General features: G+C 41.1%; 1 protein-coding gene across 24 annotated transcripts in view; it reads right to left on the bottom strand.

The window, feature by feature from the left end:
* The window catches only part of RBMS3 (RNA binding motif single stranded interacting protein 3), a 797,532-nt gene that overhangs the window by 543,271 nt on the left and 234,985 nt on the right, over window positions 1-19,276 (bottom strand). For all 24 annotated transcript variants that reach the window (XM_086365588.1, XM_086365575.1, XM_086365577.1 and 21 more), the window contains one exon: window positions 9,741-9,799. Coding sequence is in view for 14 of the 24 variants with exons in the window: in XM_086365575.1 (XP_086221701.1) it covers window positions 9,741-9,799 (59 nt within the window). In the remaining 10 variants the exon portion in view is untranslated. The remainder of the gene's footprint in view (window positions 1-9,740; window positions 9,800-19,276) is intronic.

Below are 19,276 nucleotides of genomic sequence, written 5' to 3'. Positions count from 1 at the left end.
GCTTTACATGTATCTCAAAGACTTCTCAAAGTTCACACAGCACCATCACATCATCATTTTCATAAAAGCACCCTCTAAAATACTGAATATACTGAACTGAGAATAGCAAGTGTGGAATGATTATCACAGGGTGGCATACAGGATTTTAGTTCCTTGACCAGGGATGGAGCCCATGGCCCCTGCACTGAAAGCCTGGCATCTTAACCACTGGATCACCAGGGAAGTCCCTGGAAGGATTATCTTTGACAGGAGAAGTGTCTTTAGCTTCAGGTGTCTGGCTAAGTTGGAAACAACACATGGAGACCATTTACCCTCAAAGTAGGCATTGTCTCTTAAGTCTGGCTATAAGACGATAAACATTGGAATTTTCTCAAAAGAAGCCCAGGATAAAAATTTCCTATATTGATAAAAAGGTACCTATAGGAAAATTCTGACTGAAATGACCAAAGTTCCTACACCAACTTTTTCTGAAATGAAAACCAAACTCAATATCAATACCAAAGGAAGCCAGCATATGTTTATATATTGAGCACCTATGCCTGGCTGTAAAATTAATACTGGACTAGATGAGAGTAAAATTCACAAAAGGAGTGCAGGGAAAAAATCACATATCCTGAAGGGAAATGGGAAATGCGGTTGTCTACATAGAAGTGTTTTCATCTTTTTTTGGTAACCTACTTCCCTGGTGGCTCAGACGGTAAAGCGTCTGTTGACAATGCAGGAGACCCAGGTTCAGTCCCTGGGTTGGGAAGATCCCCTGGAGAAGGAAATGGCAATCCACTCCAGTACTATTGCCTGGAAAATCCCATGGACAGAAGAGCCTGGTAGGCTACAGTCCATGGGGTGGCAAAGAGTCGGACATGACTGAGCGACTTCACTTCACCTAATCCCAATATTTGAAAATGAAATAAATGTGTTTTTCAAGTCACTTTGCTTTTTGGGCTCCTTGCTCTAGAGACTGTGGTCCCACCCCGGTGAAGGAGCCTGTGACTCTCAAGATGCAATTCCTCACACTCATAAATTTCACAGCATTTACTTTAGTCTGCACTGAATTTGGAACAACAGGTACTAGAAAAGAGGCTTTGCATGGTGTTGAGCTTCTTCCATTTCTTGTTAAGTTTCCTGGTGGACCAGCCTGAAGTAGGTATGCTCTTTTCTGGAAATCAAATGGTTCTACTCACACATACACATTCCACCCAGGCACGCGTCAGTGTCACTTACTAGGGCTGTCCCTCAGTAGGGGCTACTGCAAACCCTGCAAACACTGAGGCAGGAGGTAGACGTCCCCTCACCCCCAACCCAAGTAAAGTGATTGGAGATTCATTCCCCATGGACAGAAGCTCCAAAACAAGAATAGCAGGACAATTAAGAGTGGGGGACGGACCTTGCCCAAAGCACATATTTCTCATTCTAGCAATCAGGAGACCTCCCCGATGACACGCACAGTAGGCTCCTTAGAAGTCAAAGGGGAGTGATTCTAAGAGGCCTCTGTGGTAGTATCTACTTTGGCTAAAAGATGCGTGCACACACATGGGAGAATCCTGGGATGTACCAAATACGGACTTTCAACCAGGCAAATCAAAAGGAAAACGGGAAGAAATGCCCCCAAAAGTAACATAAACCATTTCAAGGGCACAGACCCTCTGAGTCTGCCCATGGAGACTGGATAGACATGTGTGTCTATCCACATGTACCATACTCGTGTTTTTTTTTGTTTTTTTGTTTTTTCTGTCTAATAAATAGTGTATTTGCTTCAGTACTTTCCATCTTTGTGGGAATTCTTCCCTGCAAAGTCAAAGAGTCAGGGCCTTATCACTGACCACTGGTCTAGTGGCTAGGATTCCGTACTCTTATAGCCATGACCTGGGCTGAATCTCTGGCTAGAAACCAAAACCCCACTCCAAGCAGGCTGAGGCTACCTGAGACCAAGGCTACTGAAAAATATAACAAAATAGAGCATCTATTCCCCCATCCAGGTTCATGGGGTGTAATGCAAATCTCCTACACTTTCCCCACTTGCTATATAAATACTCCCCTTCAGTAAGTAAGGGAGAAAATTAAATAATAAACAAAATGGATTAATTTCAACTTTGTTCTTGTAAACCACCTCCTACTTAGTTACCCAGAAATACTTTTATATAATTTTATTTTTTATTTTTCAACATTTTTAAAGCTTTTTCTATGTGGATCATTTTTTAAGCCTTATTGAATTTGTTACAATATTGCTTCTGTTTTATCTTTTGACTTTTTGGCCATAAGGCATGGAGGATCTTAGTGCCTTGACCAGGAATTGAACCCACACCCCCTGCATTGGAGGATGAAGTCTTAACCACTGGACTGCCAGAGAAGTCCCCGGAAATAATTTTAAAAAGCAGGTAACACAGTTATAAATCTATAACTGCTAAATGTACTTATTCACACCCCTCCTGGAAACAATCTAGGTGGGTTCTATCCCTCTCTGTACAAATGAATCGAGTATGCAGAATTATTCCTTTTAGAGAAGAAAAACAATTTATGGTTTCATTTAATAAAGAATGAATAAATTTCATGGATGATTTCAGAGCCTTTGGATTATTGTCTTCATCTTTGATTTTAGGGGTCCAGTGAAATGGTAAAGGCAACATAATCTTCCATAAATATAATTCAACCAGCCTGTGACAACAAAGACAGAAGGGAGTATTTCAAGCTCTTAGAAGTCGGTATGCTTGGCACACTCTCACGGCTCTTATATCCTTTGGCTATTAAGCATGGAAACTTTCTATGGAATATCCATTACTCATTCCCTCTGCTCTAAACACATAGCCTGTCAGGAAAAAAATGGCTGGCAGGGGTGGGGGGTGGTATGGAGGAAGCCAAACTTAAAAAGCAGGAAAAGGCAGAGACAAGTCAATTCATGGAAGATTTACACCTTGTTTTCAATGGCTTCTTTCGTTCCATTTCCCTTGACTTTTTTAAATTAGCAAATACACTGGACCCGGGAGGAAAACACATGGGAAAAACAAAAAACCGAAAACAAAGCCATGCAAATCTCTGTGACTTGTGCAATAGCTCTTATTGGGTCCCGGTGTTTGAGTGGCTGAATGAACTGCAGTCTGTTTTCCATTACTCTCCATCTGGAGCTGCGGCCTGCTTTGTTCATCAGTTTCTAGTCATTCGGGCCTGCTGGTGACTGTTTTGCTTTATGCGGCCATATTATACAGAATGAAAGCTGCCGCAGCCACCACCCAAGAAAGAACAATCCTGAAAACAAGGGGTTATGTTGAAAGAGTTCCCCGAGAGCCCTTCCACAATAGAGCGAGTGTGTTTATCTGGGCCTGCCTACCCTACAGACTTAGAGAACCTGGGGAGGCGGGGGCGGGGGGGGGCGGTGCATGACGCAGTGTGGAAGGGAACAACAACCTTTCTTTCGGATGCTAAGATACAGGAAGTATCCAAAATTGGTTTATTATCTCAAAATTAATTTTGATGCCTTTTCTTTTCACCTCTAAGGAGACTAGTGCATGCACCATCTCATACCTTGCTTTCATCAGCTCATGAAAAACTGAATTCATATCATATCTTTCAAAACAGAATCAATAAATCCTGTCTTCATAATACTTGGTTTTGTTTGCATAGCCTGAGTCGGGAGGCCACATTGCAAATGATTCAAAAGCAAGTGTCTCCAAGAAGACCAAATCCAATTTTCAATTTCTAATGACAGGCTCAAGGCCCTTAGTGATTTGCTTAAAAAAGCCACCCCAGGACTTCCCTGGTGGTCCAGTGGTTAAGAATCTGCCTTGCACTGCAGAGGACACAGGTTCAAGCCCTGGTCAGCAAACAAGATCCCAATGCCACAGAGCAACTGCTGAGTCGGACGCCTTGACAGGAGAAGCCACCTCACACTGCAACTGGAGAACGCCTGCACCCCGCAATGAGCCCCCATCAGAGCCAAAAGTAAAAACAATAACAATAATTAACTCAATTAAAATGTCACCTCAGACACCTTTCACTTTCTTTCCTTAAGAAAGCAATGGTCAAGAAGAACTCTCTTTTACCTTCTCACTAAAAAAGCAGAGAGTAACATCCTCTCTGTATTCAGTTATTCTCAGCTAATGTTATTTTGCAAAAATAAACAAGGATAGTTACGTGCTACCCAGAAATCACAGAAAGAGTCACAATATTGGAAAAATAATTGAAACCACTTTAATTTTTCCAAGAGCTGTCTTTGCTTAGGTTTTTTATTTTTGTTTTTGCCTGAAAAGACAAACACATTTGGATAAGTGTAAAGTTAATAATAATTTATCACCTTAATACAAACTTTTTTTTTGCTTAATATTCACAGTGTTTTATGGAAACAGTCAATATGAGATATTGTTGAACATTATCCATGTATTAACTCATTTGATTATCAAAGTGAAAAGTGGAAGTTGCTTGGTCATGTCCAACTCTTGTGACCCCATATAGTCCATGGAATTCTCCAGGCCAGAATACTGGAATGGGTAGCCTTTCCATTCTCCAGGGGATCTTCCCAACCCAGGGATCGAACCCAGGTCTCCCACATTGCAGGAGGACTCTTTCCCAGCTGAGTCACAAGGAAAGCCCATTTGATTATCAAGGCACGCCCTATTATTGTTACGATTTTATAGATGGGGAAACTGAGGCACTCAGCAGAGTTGAAAGACTGACCACAGGTCACAAGGCTACAAAGTGGGCAGTGCTCACACCAGGCATTCTGGCCCCACCCCAGACGTAACCATGAGCAGTGTGCCATGCCATGCTCAGTCACTTCAGTCACGCCTGATTCTTTGCAACCAACCCTATGGGCTCTAGCCCACCAGGGTTCTCTGTCAGTGGGATTTTCCTGGCAAGAACACTGGAGTGGGTTGACATGCCCCCCTCCAGGGTATCCTTCCATCCCTGGGACTATATCTTCTGTGTCTCCTGCATCATAGAAGGATTCTTTACTGCTGAGCCACTGGGGAAGCCCAACCATGAGCAAATATTTCATAGCCCATATTTACCATACGCATGATTTTACATTCTTCATTTAACTTCCTCTAATAAACAATCCCATGGTGGGCCATAGTTCAGTCCTCTCAACAATGGCCATAGAACAGTAGTAGATGCTCCAAACCCTAGAATCAGAGTTTTCCTATATTTGCTCTCATAAAGAGAATACAGGGGTGCTAAGCATCACCCCACTCCAGTACTCTTGCCTGGAAAATCCCATGGACGGAGGAGCCTGGTAGGCTGCAGTCCATGGGGTCCCGAAGAGTTGGACACGACTGAGTGACTTCACTTTCACTTTTCACTTTCAGGCACTGGCGAAGGAAACGGCAACCCGCTCCAGTGTTCTTGCCTGGAGAATCCCAGGGACAGCGGAGCCTGGTGGGCTGCCATCTATGGGGTCACACAGAGTCGGACACGACTGAAGCAACTTAGCAGCAAGCATCAGCATATGAAACATCTTTAAAAATATGTCTGAATACAATATTTGGGACATCTCACTAGAATCACTAACATCATAGTACATCTCTGATTGCTCTTTCATATTGATTTTTTAAAAGACACTACCAAGTTAGCACGGTCCTAACCCACTCCAATATTGTCTCCTGAAAAACCTCTTGGACAGAAGAGCCTGGTGGGCTACAGTCCATAGTGTAGCAAAGAGTCACACATGACTGAGTGACTGAGCACAACAGATAAAGAAGGGGTGAATCCGTTTCACAGCGTCCAGCATTGGAGGGCCTGCAAGTTATGTCTGCTATGTGAGTGGATGTAAACTATCACTGCGAATTGCTTTGACTTGTATCTTTCCAATCATTAACTAATTCATCCTGGGGACATGGGGCTTTTGTAGCCCTCCCAAACGTGTTTTCCCCCAACCACCCCTTTTCTCATTGGATGTATAAGTGGGAAGTCCTTGTTGCTCCTAACTCTGAATGGCTTCCCTCCTACCTCAAATCTCCAACTGGAATCTCACATCACAACAGTTTATAACCAACACACCTTCCTGTCCCCGATGGCCTTCAAACTCTTGGTATCTTTCCTATGATTTCTCCACAAATACTTTTAGGACCAGTCCATTTTCCCAACATTACACCTGCTCCAATTCTTGGCTATTTAAATCAATACTTCAGTGCTGCTCTGGGGTCTGGTCCCATCAACTCCTTACATGTCATAATGACCTTCCCCCCAACTTCAGCAACTTGCTTGCACACATCGACAACTATAAACCATTTTCCATAAATGCTATTGCACTCTCACTTCCAATTTTAAGGAATTTCTATCTGTAACTATTTTAGGGGCCATTTTTCTGAAAAACAAAATACTCTAAATATGACTCAAAAATATCATTAAAGTGGTATTTTTCCCCAAACACGGAAGTGGCAGTGGTACCTCTCTGTCACTAAGATTTAGTTTTAGGCTACCCCTTGCCCCCACCACGTCCTTGGTGAAAGTTGAGTTTTGGCTATCACCACCACCCACAGGCTCAAAACACTGGGGCCAGAAAAGGCCCCTGGAGTCTTCAACTACATGATGCCCCCAACTTTTTCGCATGAGCCTCAAGACAAAAGATCTACCTCTCATAAAACCATCCTTATGTACCCTCCTCCAGTGATGTCCCCAGGTGGTTCCTCCCTTTCTCCTCTCTTTTCCTCCGCTCATTTTCTCCTTCCAAATTTATCAGTGCTTCTTATGTTTGAGACAAGTACTCTCCAAAACTACTTTTTACATCCATAGACTTATGAATAAAAATATCATGGAATAGTAAACTCAATATTTATATATTTATGTGTTAAAACAAGCATTTGAAAAATTATACTGATATGTACATTAAAAAACACATAGAGAAAGTTGACTTTAAACCAGAGACATGTTCTAATATTTTTTTCAAGTATTTCCAATAGACAATGACACATTCCCCTGCAATTTCCTGCTCCGAAGATAACATTTTCTAGATTACACAGGTCCTGTCTTCATTGACTAAAAAGGTCTCTTTGGAGAGAGACAAAGGCAATTAAATAAGCAGTTAGAGGATAATGTGGATAGGAGTCTTAGGCATTCAGAGAATGATACCCATAGCATTTGTCCAGATCAAGAACTCCACAATTAAGAGATGACTACATATGGAAACTCTTGACAATCCATTTCAGCTACATCCTCTTCCTCTTCAAACCTCGTTATTACAGTACAAGAATACAGTTTTTCCAGGTTAGCAACCAATGCTTTTGTTGTCCCCAGTATTGTACACAGACAAGAGATGCCTGCACTCTTGAGCAAACCTTTGCCTACTGGAGGGTCCCCTCATATAGACCACTCCTTGGATCAGACATGTCATGGGATCCACTGTGGTTTGCAGGACTCACTTGTCTGTGAAGCATCTGCCTTTCTGAGTGGGGCTCAATCAATATAACTGACTGCCTGAAGTGGCTGCCTCAGTGGTCTCTGATTGTTCCTACAGACAAGTGCGTGTGTGCTAAGTTGCTTCAGTAGTGTCTGCCTCTTTTGTGACCCCATGGACTGTAGCCTGCCAGGCTCTTCTGTCCATGGGATTCTCCAGGTAGGAATACTGGAGTGGGTTGCCATGCCCTCCTCCAGGGGATCTTCCTGACCCAGGGACTGAACCCATGTCTCTTGCGGCTCCTGCACTGCAGATGGCTTCTTTACTGTTGAACCACCAGGGAAGCCTGTTCCTATAAATATTTTTACCCCAAAGACTTTGGGATCAGTCAGGTATGTCTGGAAGCAATATAATTAACAGTCTAATGCTTCTCACACACACATGCTTCCCACTGGATGAGAGTGAAGAGTTACTCACAGTCGTGGCCCAACTCTGTACCTATACATCATCCAAGGTTCAGTTTTTAGCTGCCTACCTCATGCCCCCCACTCCATCCCCTCCCCTACAAGGATCCTTTGGTGTCATTATGCACTCCCTTGGTTATGGCAACCATAGCAACTCTGAGCTTCCTTGTAGCTCTGGCTTGACCTCTCCCTCAAGGATGCTACCCCAAGACCTCTAGATCAGGGCATCTGATACATAAGCTCAGCACTTCTCCCCAAGACTCACTCATACTCTTTCTGGACTTCCTGCCTCAGTCATTGACACAGCCCTCCTCCCAATCACAACAGTTCAATATGTGAATTTAATTACCCATGTCCTTTCACCTTCATAGAAAATATCTAATTCTACCTTTGAAAGCTCATGGTACCTCCCTTTCCATTTCTCTACCCGTGCCTGGAGGACCTTCCTCATTTTCCTGGTCATCTATGTATTTCAAATCTGCATTGTTTTCTCTCTGCCTCCTGTTTCCTCCCCTTTGTAACTCGGTTTCACTTGCTTTGGCAAAATAACTAGAACTCAAGATAAAATCATATCATTTCTGCTCAGAAAAAAAAAAAAAAAAACAGCAACAGTTACATAGAGAATTAAGTTCAAAACATTCAGGATAACTCTAAAAATGCCTCCAAAATTCTGACCCCTTCCTTCCTTCTAATGATACCCTTACTGGGGCATTTTTCTATTTCTGGTATGTGAGTCTGCTCAATTACATTCTGAAATTCTTCCTCCTGAGCATCAACCTTTCCATGCCCATTCATTCTGCCTTTTCAAACTTCATGGTCCAAAAGGGAATCCTCATATTCTCCTCTCACCATATTTTGTGGATTCCTGTATTGTAGCCATCTCTGCTATACTCTCACATATATTAGGTGTATGGATCCCAACACATATATTAAGATTAGTTTCTTGGTTTTCTTGGTAGTTTCATTTTCAACTAGAAATTGAGCTATTAGATGATGAAATGTTGTCTTACCACTTTTTGTCTTCTAGTAGCTAAATTCCTAGAACATTTGTGAGTTTATAGGAGAAAAGGAATGCCACTTTTTCTTTAATTGCTGAACTGAATCTGACCATTCCCCAATTAAGTCAGGATATATACCTGCAGCATTTAAATGTCCCTCAAATTTGTATACATTGCGTTTGTATGAGAAACAGGGGCAATGTTTAGAATGACCTTGTATCTAACATATTTCTTGATGTTGGTGTTATAAAAATGACTGGATTAGAGAAACAGCAAATAACACATGTTACAAGAAGCGTTCCAACTTTCCAGTAAAAACTGAGTCAAGCAAGACAGATCATTTAGATTTCATGAATAAATGAATGCCACCCTTAAAAGAGTATGGATTCCCAGACATGAAAAATACATGAGCCACAGATATAGTCAAATAACTTCAGAAATATTTCCAGGAAAAGGAAAAAGCCTTGATATGATACAAATTCTGAGATCCCTTGAGATGCTTACAGCTGAGGCTTAGACACAATGGGCCCACCAGTAAATCCATTCCTAGTCAAACAATGTAGCTAAAGCCTTAAACAACAGATAAATGAAACTGTGTTTGGCATGGAAAGTTTTCCCCAGAGTTCCTCATTTTTATATAGGAAATCAATTTGCATCACTGATGATATCATTCAAATCAGACAACCCAGAGTTGTTAGGAGGTAATTTAGTCTTATGCTGAAGTAATTTCATACTTTTTCTGATTTGTGATTTTCATTTTGTTTGTAAATGAAAAAAAATTAATGAGCAATGTTACTAGAAACGCAACTGATCAAAGCCCAGGCATCATTATAAACAGGATGCCATATACTGTACACAGGAATCCTCGTGCAGCTAATGCCCAGGCCTTGCCTGGCAGGAGGCATCGGTGGAACACACAGGTGTGAGCTCACTTACAGATGTCCTGACACATACCTTTGCATTGATTTGTGTTTTTGTCAAGGATTGCCTTTGTGGATACGATTTTTCCATACCTGAAAGAGAGAGAGAAAAATTCATGTTATTGTAACTCATTGAAGATACTTAAAACACTGTGATGAACATTGGTGCACACACAGTTAAGCAGGAATAAACCAAGCAAACAAGCTCTGAATCCCCATTTCACAGCTGGATAACCTCTCTTTACCAGCACCTCTTTACAGCTTGGGAATGGGCTTCCTTCCCTCCATAATCACTGGGTTGAACCTTCGAAAATAAACCTGTCAGGCTGTCATAGCTGGCTGAGAGGGGATTGTGTGTGATTGTGATCAAAGCAAATTATACTCTGTGGATTCATGGAAAAATGCACATAACTTGGAACCAGACTGATCAGCGCCTGTGTCCAACTCTGGCGCTTAGCTAGCTCTCTGATTCTGAGCAGTTCAGCATAACTTCTCCAAGCCCACTTTCTCGTTTGTAAAAATGAGAACAGGAATAATCACCTTGCAGGATTTGCAAGAACGTTACATTGAAATGCTGTCATTCCTAGTAGGTCCTAGGACAAATAGGACTTTTTTTTGGCTACTAAAATGGTATTAATTTTACTGTAAGTTAATGCAGGGTAAGGACTGAGTTTTGTGTTCCCCATGCCTAGCGCATGGTAATAGAAGCTTAATAAAGATCTGTGGTAAATAACAAATTATATAGGTTATCTATGATGCTTCCTCTACAACAAATTTCTACCATATATATCTAGATACATCATATCTGTATTAATTATTTTATAACTCTATCAGAAAATCTACTGTCAGGTTTTTTTAAAGATGAGGGATAAGGGGAATGAGAAAATCTTATCAAGCCCATTTATGAAGTATAAATGATGAGACAAGGAAGATAATTCCTACAACCTGGTCCTTCTTTAGGATTCCATGAAGGATGCTTCTGGATCAACATAAGACATGGATAAGTTATAATGCAAATTTAAGGACTAAGTTTATTATGTTCAAGATTTCAGGTATGGTCAGAAAATCTCTGGCAAGTTTTCCTATAATTTTGTGTTCCTAAGAGAGATCACTTTGCAAACAAACACCCACATAGTGAAAGCTGTGTTTTTCTAGTAGTCATGTACAGTTATGAAAGTTGGATCATAAAGAAGGCTGAGCACCAAAGAGTTGATGCTTTCAAACTGTGGTGCTGGAAGTGACCCTTGAGAGAGTCTCTTGGACTGTAAGGAGATCAAACCAGTCAATCCTAAAAGAAATCAACCCTGTACATTCATTGGAAGGACTGTTGCTGAAGTTGAAATTCCAATACTTTGGCCATGTGATGTGAAACTCATTGGAAAAGACTCTGATGCTGAGAAAGATTGAAGGCAAAAGGAGAAGTTGGCAGCAGAGGATGAGATGATTGAGGGCATCATGGACTCCATGGATGTGAATTTGAGCAACTCTGGGAGATAGTGGAAGACAGAGGAGCCTGGTGTGCTACCGTTGCAAAGAGCTGGACACATCTTAGTAACTGAACATCAACAACAAGGAAGTGTAAGAACATTGGCTAAATATTAAAGACTCCATGTATTAAGAACATAGGCTAAATATTAAAGATTCTGTGTTTAATGAATATTAAACATTTCTTTTGCATTTTAACCGCCTTTTACTATATCATTGATGCTTTGGAGCATTTCAGTGGTCATTTATTAAAATTCTAGTGTTGAAAATAGCATAGTGCTGAGAATGCTTCCCTTGTGGCTCAGCGGGTATAGAATCCACTTGCAATGCAGGAGACCTGAGTTCAATCCTGGGTTGGGAAGATCCCCTGGAAAAGGGAACAGCTACCCACTCCAGTATTCTGGCCTGGAGAATTCCATGGACTTTATAGCCCACGGGGGTCACAAAGAGTTGGACACGACTGAGTAACTTTCACTTTCAGTCACTTTCACTGTTATTATAATAATATCACCTATAGCCTTGAAAATCATTCCAATAGGAGCTGAGCTATTGGTAGGTCACAACAGAAACAGCACTGAGATCAGTGGAAGGGGTTTGCAATGATTCTCGTCTACAAGCTCCACCCTTGTTAAGTCAGGTAAAACTGGGCTGGAGCTGTCCAATGCTGAACTGGGCAGATTTCACCCACATAACCGTGAAGCTTCAGCCACTTGTATACTTAGTACCCATTCTTCTCCTGCATCACCATATATAAGACAAAATCAAAGACAGCTAGGGTTGAAAATATCTATGACTATTTTGCAGAAGAAGAAAGTATGTTCTAAAAGATCAGTAATTTGATCAAAATCTCATAATTTGTGAAAGTTAATAGTAGGCACTTGAATATGACATTTTTGAATTTTGTGCAGTGATTAAATCTCAAAAACAACAGAATGATCTCTGTTCATTTCCAAGGCAAACCATTCAATATCATGGTAATTCAAGTCTATGCCCCGACCAGTAACGTTGAAGAAGTTGAAGTTGAATGGTTCTATGAAGACCTACAAGACCTTTTAGAACTAACACCCAAAAAAGATGTCCTTTTCATTATAGGGGACTGGAATGCAAAAGTAGGAAGTCAAGAAACACCTGGAGTAACAGGCAAATTTAGCCTTCGAGTATAGAATTAAGCAGGGAAAGGTAATAGAGTTTTGCCAAGAGAACACACTGGTCATAGCGAACACTCTCTTCCAACAACACAGGAGAAGACTCTACACATGGACATCACCAGATGGGTAACACCAAAATCAGATTGATTATATTCTTTGCAGCCAAAGATGGAGAAGCTCTATACAGTCAGCAAAAACAAGACCAGGAGCTGACTGTGGCTCAGATCATGAACTCCTTATTGCCAAATCCAGCCTTAAATTTAAGAAAGTAGGGAAAAACACTAGACCATTCAGGTATGACCTAAATCAAATCCCTTATGATTATACAGTGGAAGTGAGAAATAGATTTAAGGGCCTAGATCTGATAGACAGAGTGCCTGATGAACTATGGACAGAGGTTCGTGACATTGTACAGGAGACAGGGATCAAGACTATCCTGAGAGGGTAACAGGCAGGAAGGCCAGGGGTCTCCAAACAGAGGAAATAGGCTGCAAGTGTCAGACATTTTTATCTCTCTTAAGAGGCAGGAGGAAACAAACTAGAGGTATTTTTTTCCTTCTCTATACAAATTTAAAAGGAGGCTTCTCTTAAAATACTGTGTTGCAATAATGACACCTAGTTTCACCTGAAGTTAACTACTCTCAAACCTGGAGTTAACCAATGCATTTTTCTTATGGAAATGTTTGTCTTAAGCATAATAATAACATACATAATGTTAATGTACTATGCATTTACCCCAGACTCTGTCTTCAGGTCGGTTCTGCCTAATGGCTAAGAAGCTACTTGACAAAACATTATGTTATACTCAGATATTGTTCCCCTAATCTATGTAAATGAAACTATTTGTATGGTAATCTGCCCTTCTACAAGATTCAAGAATGGCCCGGAATGAATCCTCTGGAGCCAAGATTATCCCAAAATCCAACTATGGATGAGGGGCCTGGTGTCATTCTAAGTTTTAAGACATTCCTTTCTTTCATTAACAGACTGCTAGTGACTATATAACATCCAGATGAAGACTAGCAGTGGGGTACTCCCAGCCATATGCCAGAAGCTTTCTCTATCTCCTTTATACTTTAATAAAACTTTATTACACAAAAGCTCTGAGCGATCAAGCCTTGTCTCTGGCCCTGGATTAAATTCTTCTCCTCCGGAGGCCAAGAATCCTGGCGGCTTTTCATGGGTAAGCAACAACTTTTCAATCCCCAAGAAAAAGAAATGCAAAAAAGCAAAATGGCTGTCTGAGGAGGCCTTAAAAATAGCTGTGAAAAGAGGAGAAGCGAAAAACAAGGAGAAAAGGAAAGATATAACCATTTGAATGCAGAGTTCCAAAGAATAGCAAGGAGAGATAAGAAAGCCTTCATCAGTGTTCAATGCAAACAAATAGAGGTAAACAATAGAATGGGAAAGACTAGAGATCTCTTCAAGAAAATTAGAGATACGAAGGGAACATTTCATGTAAAAACGGGCTCAATAAAGGACAGAAATGGTATGGACCTAACAGAAGCAGAAGATATTAAGAAGAGGTGGCAGGAATACACAGTAGAACTATACACAAAAGACCTTCATGACCCAGGTAATCATGATGATGTGTTCATTCACCTAGAGCCAGACATCATGGAATGTGAAGTCAAGTGGGCCTTAACTTGTTCACTACGAACAAAGCTAGTGGAGCTGATGGAATTCCAGTTGAGCTCTTTCAAATTCTAAAAGACGATACTGTGAAAGTGCTGCACTCAATATGCCAGCAAATTTGGAAAACTTAGCAGTGGCCACAGGACTGGAAAAGGTCAGTTTTCATTCCAATCCCAAAGAAAGGCAATGCCAAAGAATGCTCAAACTACCATACAATTGTACTCATCTCACATGCTAGTAAAGTAATGCCCCAAATTCTTGAAGCCAGGCTTCAGCATTATGTGAACCATGAACTTCCAGATGTTCAAGCTGGTTTTAGAAAAGGCAGAGGAATCAGAGATCAAATTGCCAACATCCACTGGATCACTGAAAAAGCAAGAGAGTTCCAGGAAAACATCTATTTCTGTTTTATTGACTATGGCAAAGCCTTTCACTGTGTGGATCACAATGAACTGTGGAAAATTCTGAAAGAGATGGGAATACCAGACCACCTGATCTGCCTCTTGAGAAACCTATATGCAGGCCAGGAAGCAACAGTTAGAACTGGACATAAAACAACAGACTGGTTCCAAATAGGAAAAGGAGTACATCAAGGCTGTATATTGTCACCCTGCTTATTTAACTTATATGCAGAGTACATCATGAGAAACACTGGGCTGGATGAAGCACAAGCTGGAATCAAGATTGTCGGGAGAAATATCAATAGCCTCAGATATGCAGATGACACCACCATTATGGCAGAAAGTGAAGAAGAACTGAAGAGCCTCTTGATGAAAGTGAAAGGGGAGAGTGGAAAATCTGGCTTAAAGCTCAATATTCAGAAAACGAAGATCATGGCATCTGGTCCCATCACTTCATGGGAAATAGATGGGGAAACAGTGGAAACCATGGCTGACTTTATTTTGAGGGGCTCCAAAATCACTGCAGATGGTGATTGCAGCCATGAAGTTAAAAGATGCTTATTCCTTGGAAGAAAAGTTATGACCAACCTAGACAACATATTCAAAAGCAGAGACATTACTTTGTCAATAAAGGTCCATCTAGTCAAGGCTATGGTTTTTCCAATAGTCATGTATGGATGTGAGAGTTGGACTCTAAAGAAAGCTGAGCACTGAAGAATTGATGCTTTTGAACTGTGGTTTTGGAGAAGACTCTTGAGAGTCCCTTGGACTGCACGGAGATCCAACCAGTCCATCCTAAAGGAGATGCATCCTGAGTGTTCATTGGATGGACTGATGTTGAAGCTGAAACTCCAGTACTTTGGTCACCTGATGCGAAGATCAGACTCATTGGAAAAGACCTTGATTCTGGGAAAGATTGATGACAGGAGGAGAAGGGGATGACAGAGGATGAGATGGAGGCATCACCAACTCAATGGGCATGAGTTTGGGTAAACTCTGGGAGTTGGTGATAGACAGGGAGGCCTGGCATACTGCAGTTTATGGAGTTGCAGAGATTGGACACAACTGAGCAACTGAACTGAACTAAATAATGTAGTGTGCAGCCTGTAGAATAGAAAAGTTACATATATCAATTTTCTTGTTCCATCAACTTTCATGTCTTTGGCAATCCGAATATTTGACCTTCAGGGCAATGCAGAGTAGTCATTAAAAGAATATATTGTGGTGACCAACCTCCATAACTTAAATCTCAGTTCAGCCTGAGTATATATGATTGGCTAAGTAAGTCTTATATGCTCTTTGCATCATTTCATCATCTATCATGATATAAGTGGAGTGTAAAAGCTCTCAATAGTGTCTGACTTTTTATGATCCCATGGAATGTAGCCTGCCAGGCTCCTGTCTGTCCATGGGATTTCCCAGGCAAGAATACTGGAGTGGTTGGCCATGCCCTCTGTCAGGGGATCTTCCTGAGTGAGGCATCAAATCCACGTCTGGGTTCTCTTACATTAGCAGGCAGATTCTTTACCACTGCACCACTTGGGAAGCCATCATGATATAAATTTATCTTTTAATATTGATTTATTTACTTAAAATTGTATATATCTACTTATAAATCTATAAAATGATGGCAATAGTCTCTACTTCATAGGGTTGTTGTGAGGGTAAGTGGGGTTTACCTAGAGTGTTGATAACACTGGTTGGCATAGAAAAAGTGCTCATTTATGTAAGCTTTACTTGCAATAACTTTCTTGCTCTTATCTGCAATGTAGAACTATCTCTAGTCCTTCGCAGTCTCTGAAGTAGACAAGTAGTGGGAGGAAGTTGAGGTTCTATCCCAAGTGACAGCTTGAAACTACTACTGGGAATTTCCTGACAGTCCAGTAGTAAAGACTCTGTCTTACAATGCAGGGGGCAGGGATTCAGTCCCTGATCAAGGAACTAAGATACCACATGCCATGGGGCAACTAAACCCACAGGCCACAACCACTGCGCCCACGCACTCTAGAGCCTATATGACACCAGTAGAGAGCCCACATGCCACAACAAAGATCCAGCACAGCCAAAAATATCCCAAAACAACAACAAAACAAAACACTACTATTTAGACTGTCGACACCTTCCACAAAGAAAACTTCTCAGGCAGTTACTTGCTGAAAGGATGATTTACATTTATAATTAATGTTGATCTTATTTTAATCTTTGGCGTTTTATTAACTAGGTTCTTGATGTATTTAATCACACAATTACCCATAGGTTCAATTTATTGTTGTTGTTTATCACTACCAAATGTCTATTACCCCATTTTTTTAACTTGTGGATTTTTATTGAACAGGGATGTAAATAAATTCTGTCCAGTGGAGAAGATGACCTTAAGGTTACAGTTTATTGCCCTGTTGAACTTTAACTCAGTTCAGTTATTTCAGTCACTCAGTTGTGTCCAACTCTTTGCGACCACATGGACCACAGCATGCCAGCCCTCACTGTCCATCACCAATACTCAGAGTTGACTCAAACTCATCTCCATCGAGTTGGTATGCCATCCAGCCATCTCATCCTCTGTCGTCCCCTTCTCCTCCTGCCCCCAATCCCTCCCAGCATCAGAGTCTTTTCCAATGAGTCAACTCTTCACATGAGGTGGCCAAAGTACTGGAGTTTCAGCTTCAACATCAGTCTATCCAATGAACACTCAGGATGGATCTCCTTTAGGATGGACTGGTTGGATCTCCTTGCAGTCCAAGGGACTCTCAAGAGTCTTCTCCAACATCACAGTTGAAAAGCATCAATTCTTCAGTGCTCAGCTTTCTTTAGAGTCCAATTCTCACACCCATACATGACTAATGGAAAAACCATAGCCTTGACTAGACAGACATTTTTGACAAAGTAATGTCTCTGCTTTTTAATATGCTGCTTGGTTAGTCATAACTTTTTTTTCCAAGGAGTAAGCATCTTTTAACTTCATGGCTGCAGTCACCAACTGTAGTGATTTTGGAAGCCCCAAAAATAAAGTCAGCCACTGTTTCCCTATCTATTTGTGATGCAGTGATGAGCCCAGATGCCATGATCTTAGTTTTCTGAATATTGAGCTTTAAGCCAACTTTTTCACTCTCCTCTTTCACTTTCATCAAAAGGCTCTTCAGTTCTTCACTTTCTGCCATAATGGTGGTGTCATCTGCATATCTGAGGTTATTGATATTTCTCCCAGCAATCTTGATTCCAGCTTGTGCTTCTTCCAGCCCAGCATTTCTCATAATGTACTCTGCATATAAGTTAAATAAGCAGGGTGACAATATACAGCCTTGACATACTCCTTTTCCTAATGACCAGTCTGTTGTTCTATGTCCAGTTCTAACTGTTGCTTCCTGGCCTGCATATAGGTTTCTCAAGAGGCAGGTCAGGTGGTCTGGTATTCCCATCTCTTTCAGAATTTTCCACAGTTTATTGTGATCCATACACTCAAAGGCTTTGGCATAGTCAATAAAACAAAAACAGATGTTTTCATGGAACTCTCTTGCTTTTTTGATGATCCAGTGGACGTTGGCAATTTGATCTCTGGTTCCTCTGCCTTTTCTAAAACCAGCTTGAACATCTGGAAGTTCATGGTTCACATAATGCTAAAGCCTGGCTTGGAGAATTTTGAGCATTACTTTACTAGCATGTGAGATGAGTACAAGTTTGTGGTAGTTTGAGCATTCTTTGTCATTGCTTTTCTTTGGGATTGGAAGAAAACTGACCTTTTCCAGTCTTGTGGCCACTGCTGAGTTTTCCAAATTTGCTGGCATATTGAGTGCAGCACTTTCACAGTATCCTCTTTTAGGATATGAAAGAGCTCAACTGGAATTCCATCAGCTCCACTAGCTTTGTTCGTAGTGAACAAGTTAAGGCCCACTTGACTTCACATTTCATGATGTCTGGCTCTAGGTGAGTGAACACACTATCATGATTACCTGGGTCGTGAAGGTCTTTTGTGTATAGTTCTACTGTGTATTCCTGCCACCTCTTCTTAATATCTTCTGCTTCTGTTAGGTCCATACCATTTCTGTCCTTTATTGAGCCCGTTTTTACATGAAATGTTCCCTTGGTATATCTAATTTTCTTGAAGATATCTCTAGTCTTTCCCATTCTACAGTTTTCCTCTATTTCTTTGCATTGATCACTGAGGAAGGCTTTCTTATCTCTCCTTGCTATTTTTTTGGAACTCTGCATTCAAATGGTTATATCTTTCCTTTTCTCCTTGTTTTTCACTTCTCTTCTTTTCACAGCTATTTGTAAGGCCTCCTCAGACAGCCTTTTTGCCTTTCTTTTTCTTGGGGATGATCTTAATTCCTGTCTCCTGTACAATGTCATGAGCCTCCATCCATAGTTCATCAGGCAGTCTGTCTCTCAGATCTAGTCCCTCACTTCCAGTGTATAATTACAATGGATTTGATTTAGGTCATACCTGAACAGTCTAGTGGTTTTCCCCGCTTTGTTAAATTCAAGGCTGAATTTGGCAATAAGGAATTCATGATCTGAGCCACAGTCAGCTCCCAGTCTTGTTTTTGCTGACTGTATACAGCTTCTCCATCTTTAGCTGCAGAGAATATAATCAATCTGATTTTGGTGTTGACCATCTGGTGATGTCCATGTGTGGAGTCTTCTCTTTTGTTGTTGGAAGAGAGTGTTTGCTATGACCAGTGTGTTCTCTTGGCAAAACTCTATTAGCCTTTGCCCTGCTACATTCTGTACTCCAAGGCCAAATTTTCCTGTACATCAACCAATATTCTTACGCCAATGTTCCTTTGAAAGAAAGTGAAAGTGTTAGTTGCTCAGTTGTGTCTGACTCTTTGTGGCCCTGTGGACTGTAGCCCCCCAGGCTCCTCTGTCCATGGAATTCTTAGGCAAGAATACTGGAGTGGGTT

Source organism: Bos grunniens, chromosome 22, assembly GCF_055505025.1.
Source record: "Bos grunniens cultivar Pamir isolate PY7600 chromosome 22, Bosgru_T2T1.0, whole genome shotgun sequence".
Classification (NCBI taxonomy): domain Eukaryota; kingdom Metazoa; phylum Chordata; class Mammalia; order Artiodactyla; family Bovidae; genus Bos; species Bos grunniens.
The sequence above is the reverse complement of the archived record's forward strand: the minus strand, read 5'-3'. Positions and strand labels throughout refer to the sequence as shown.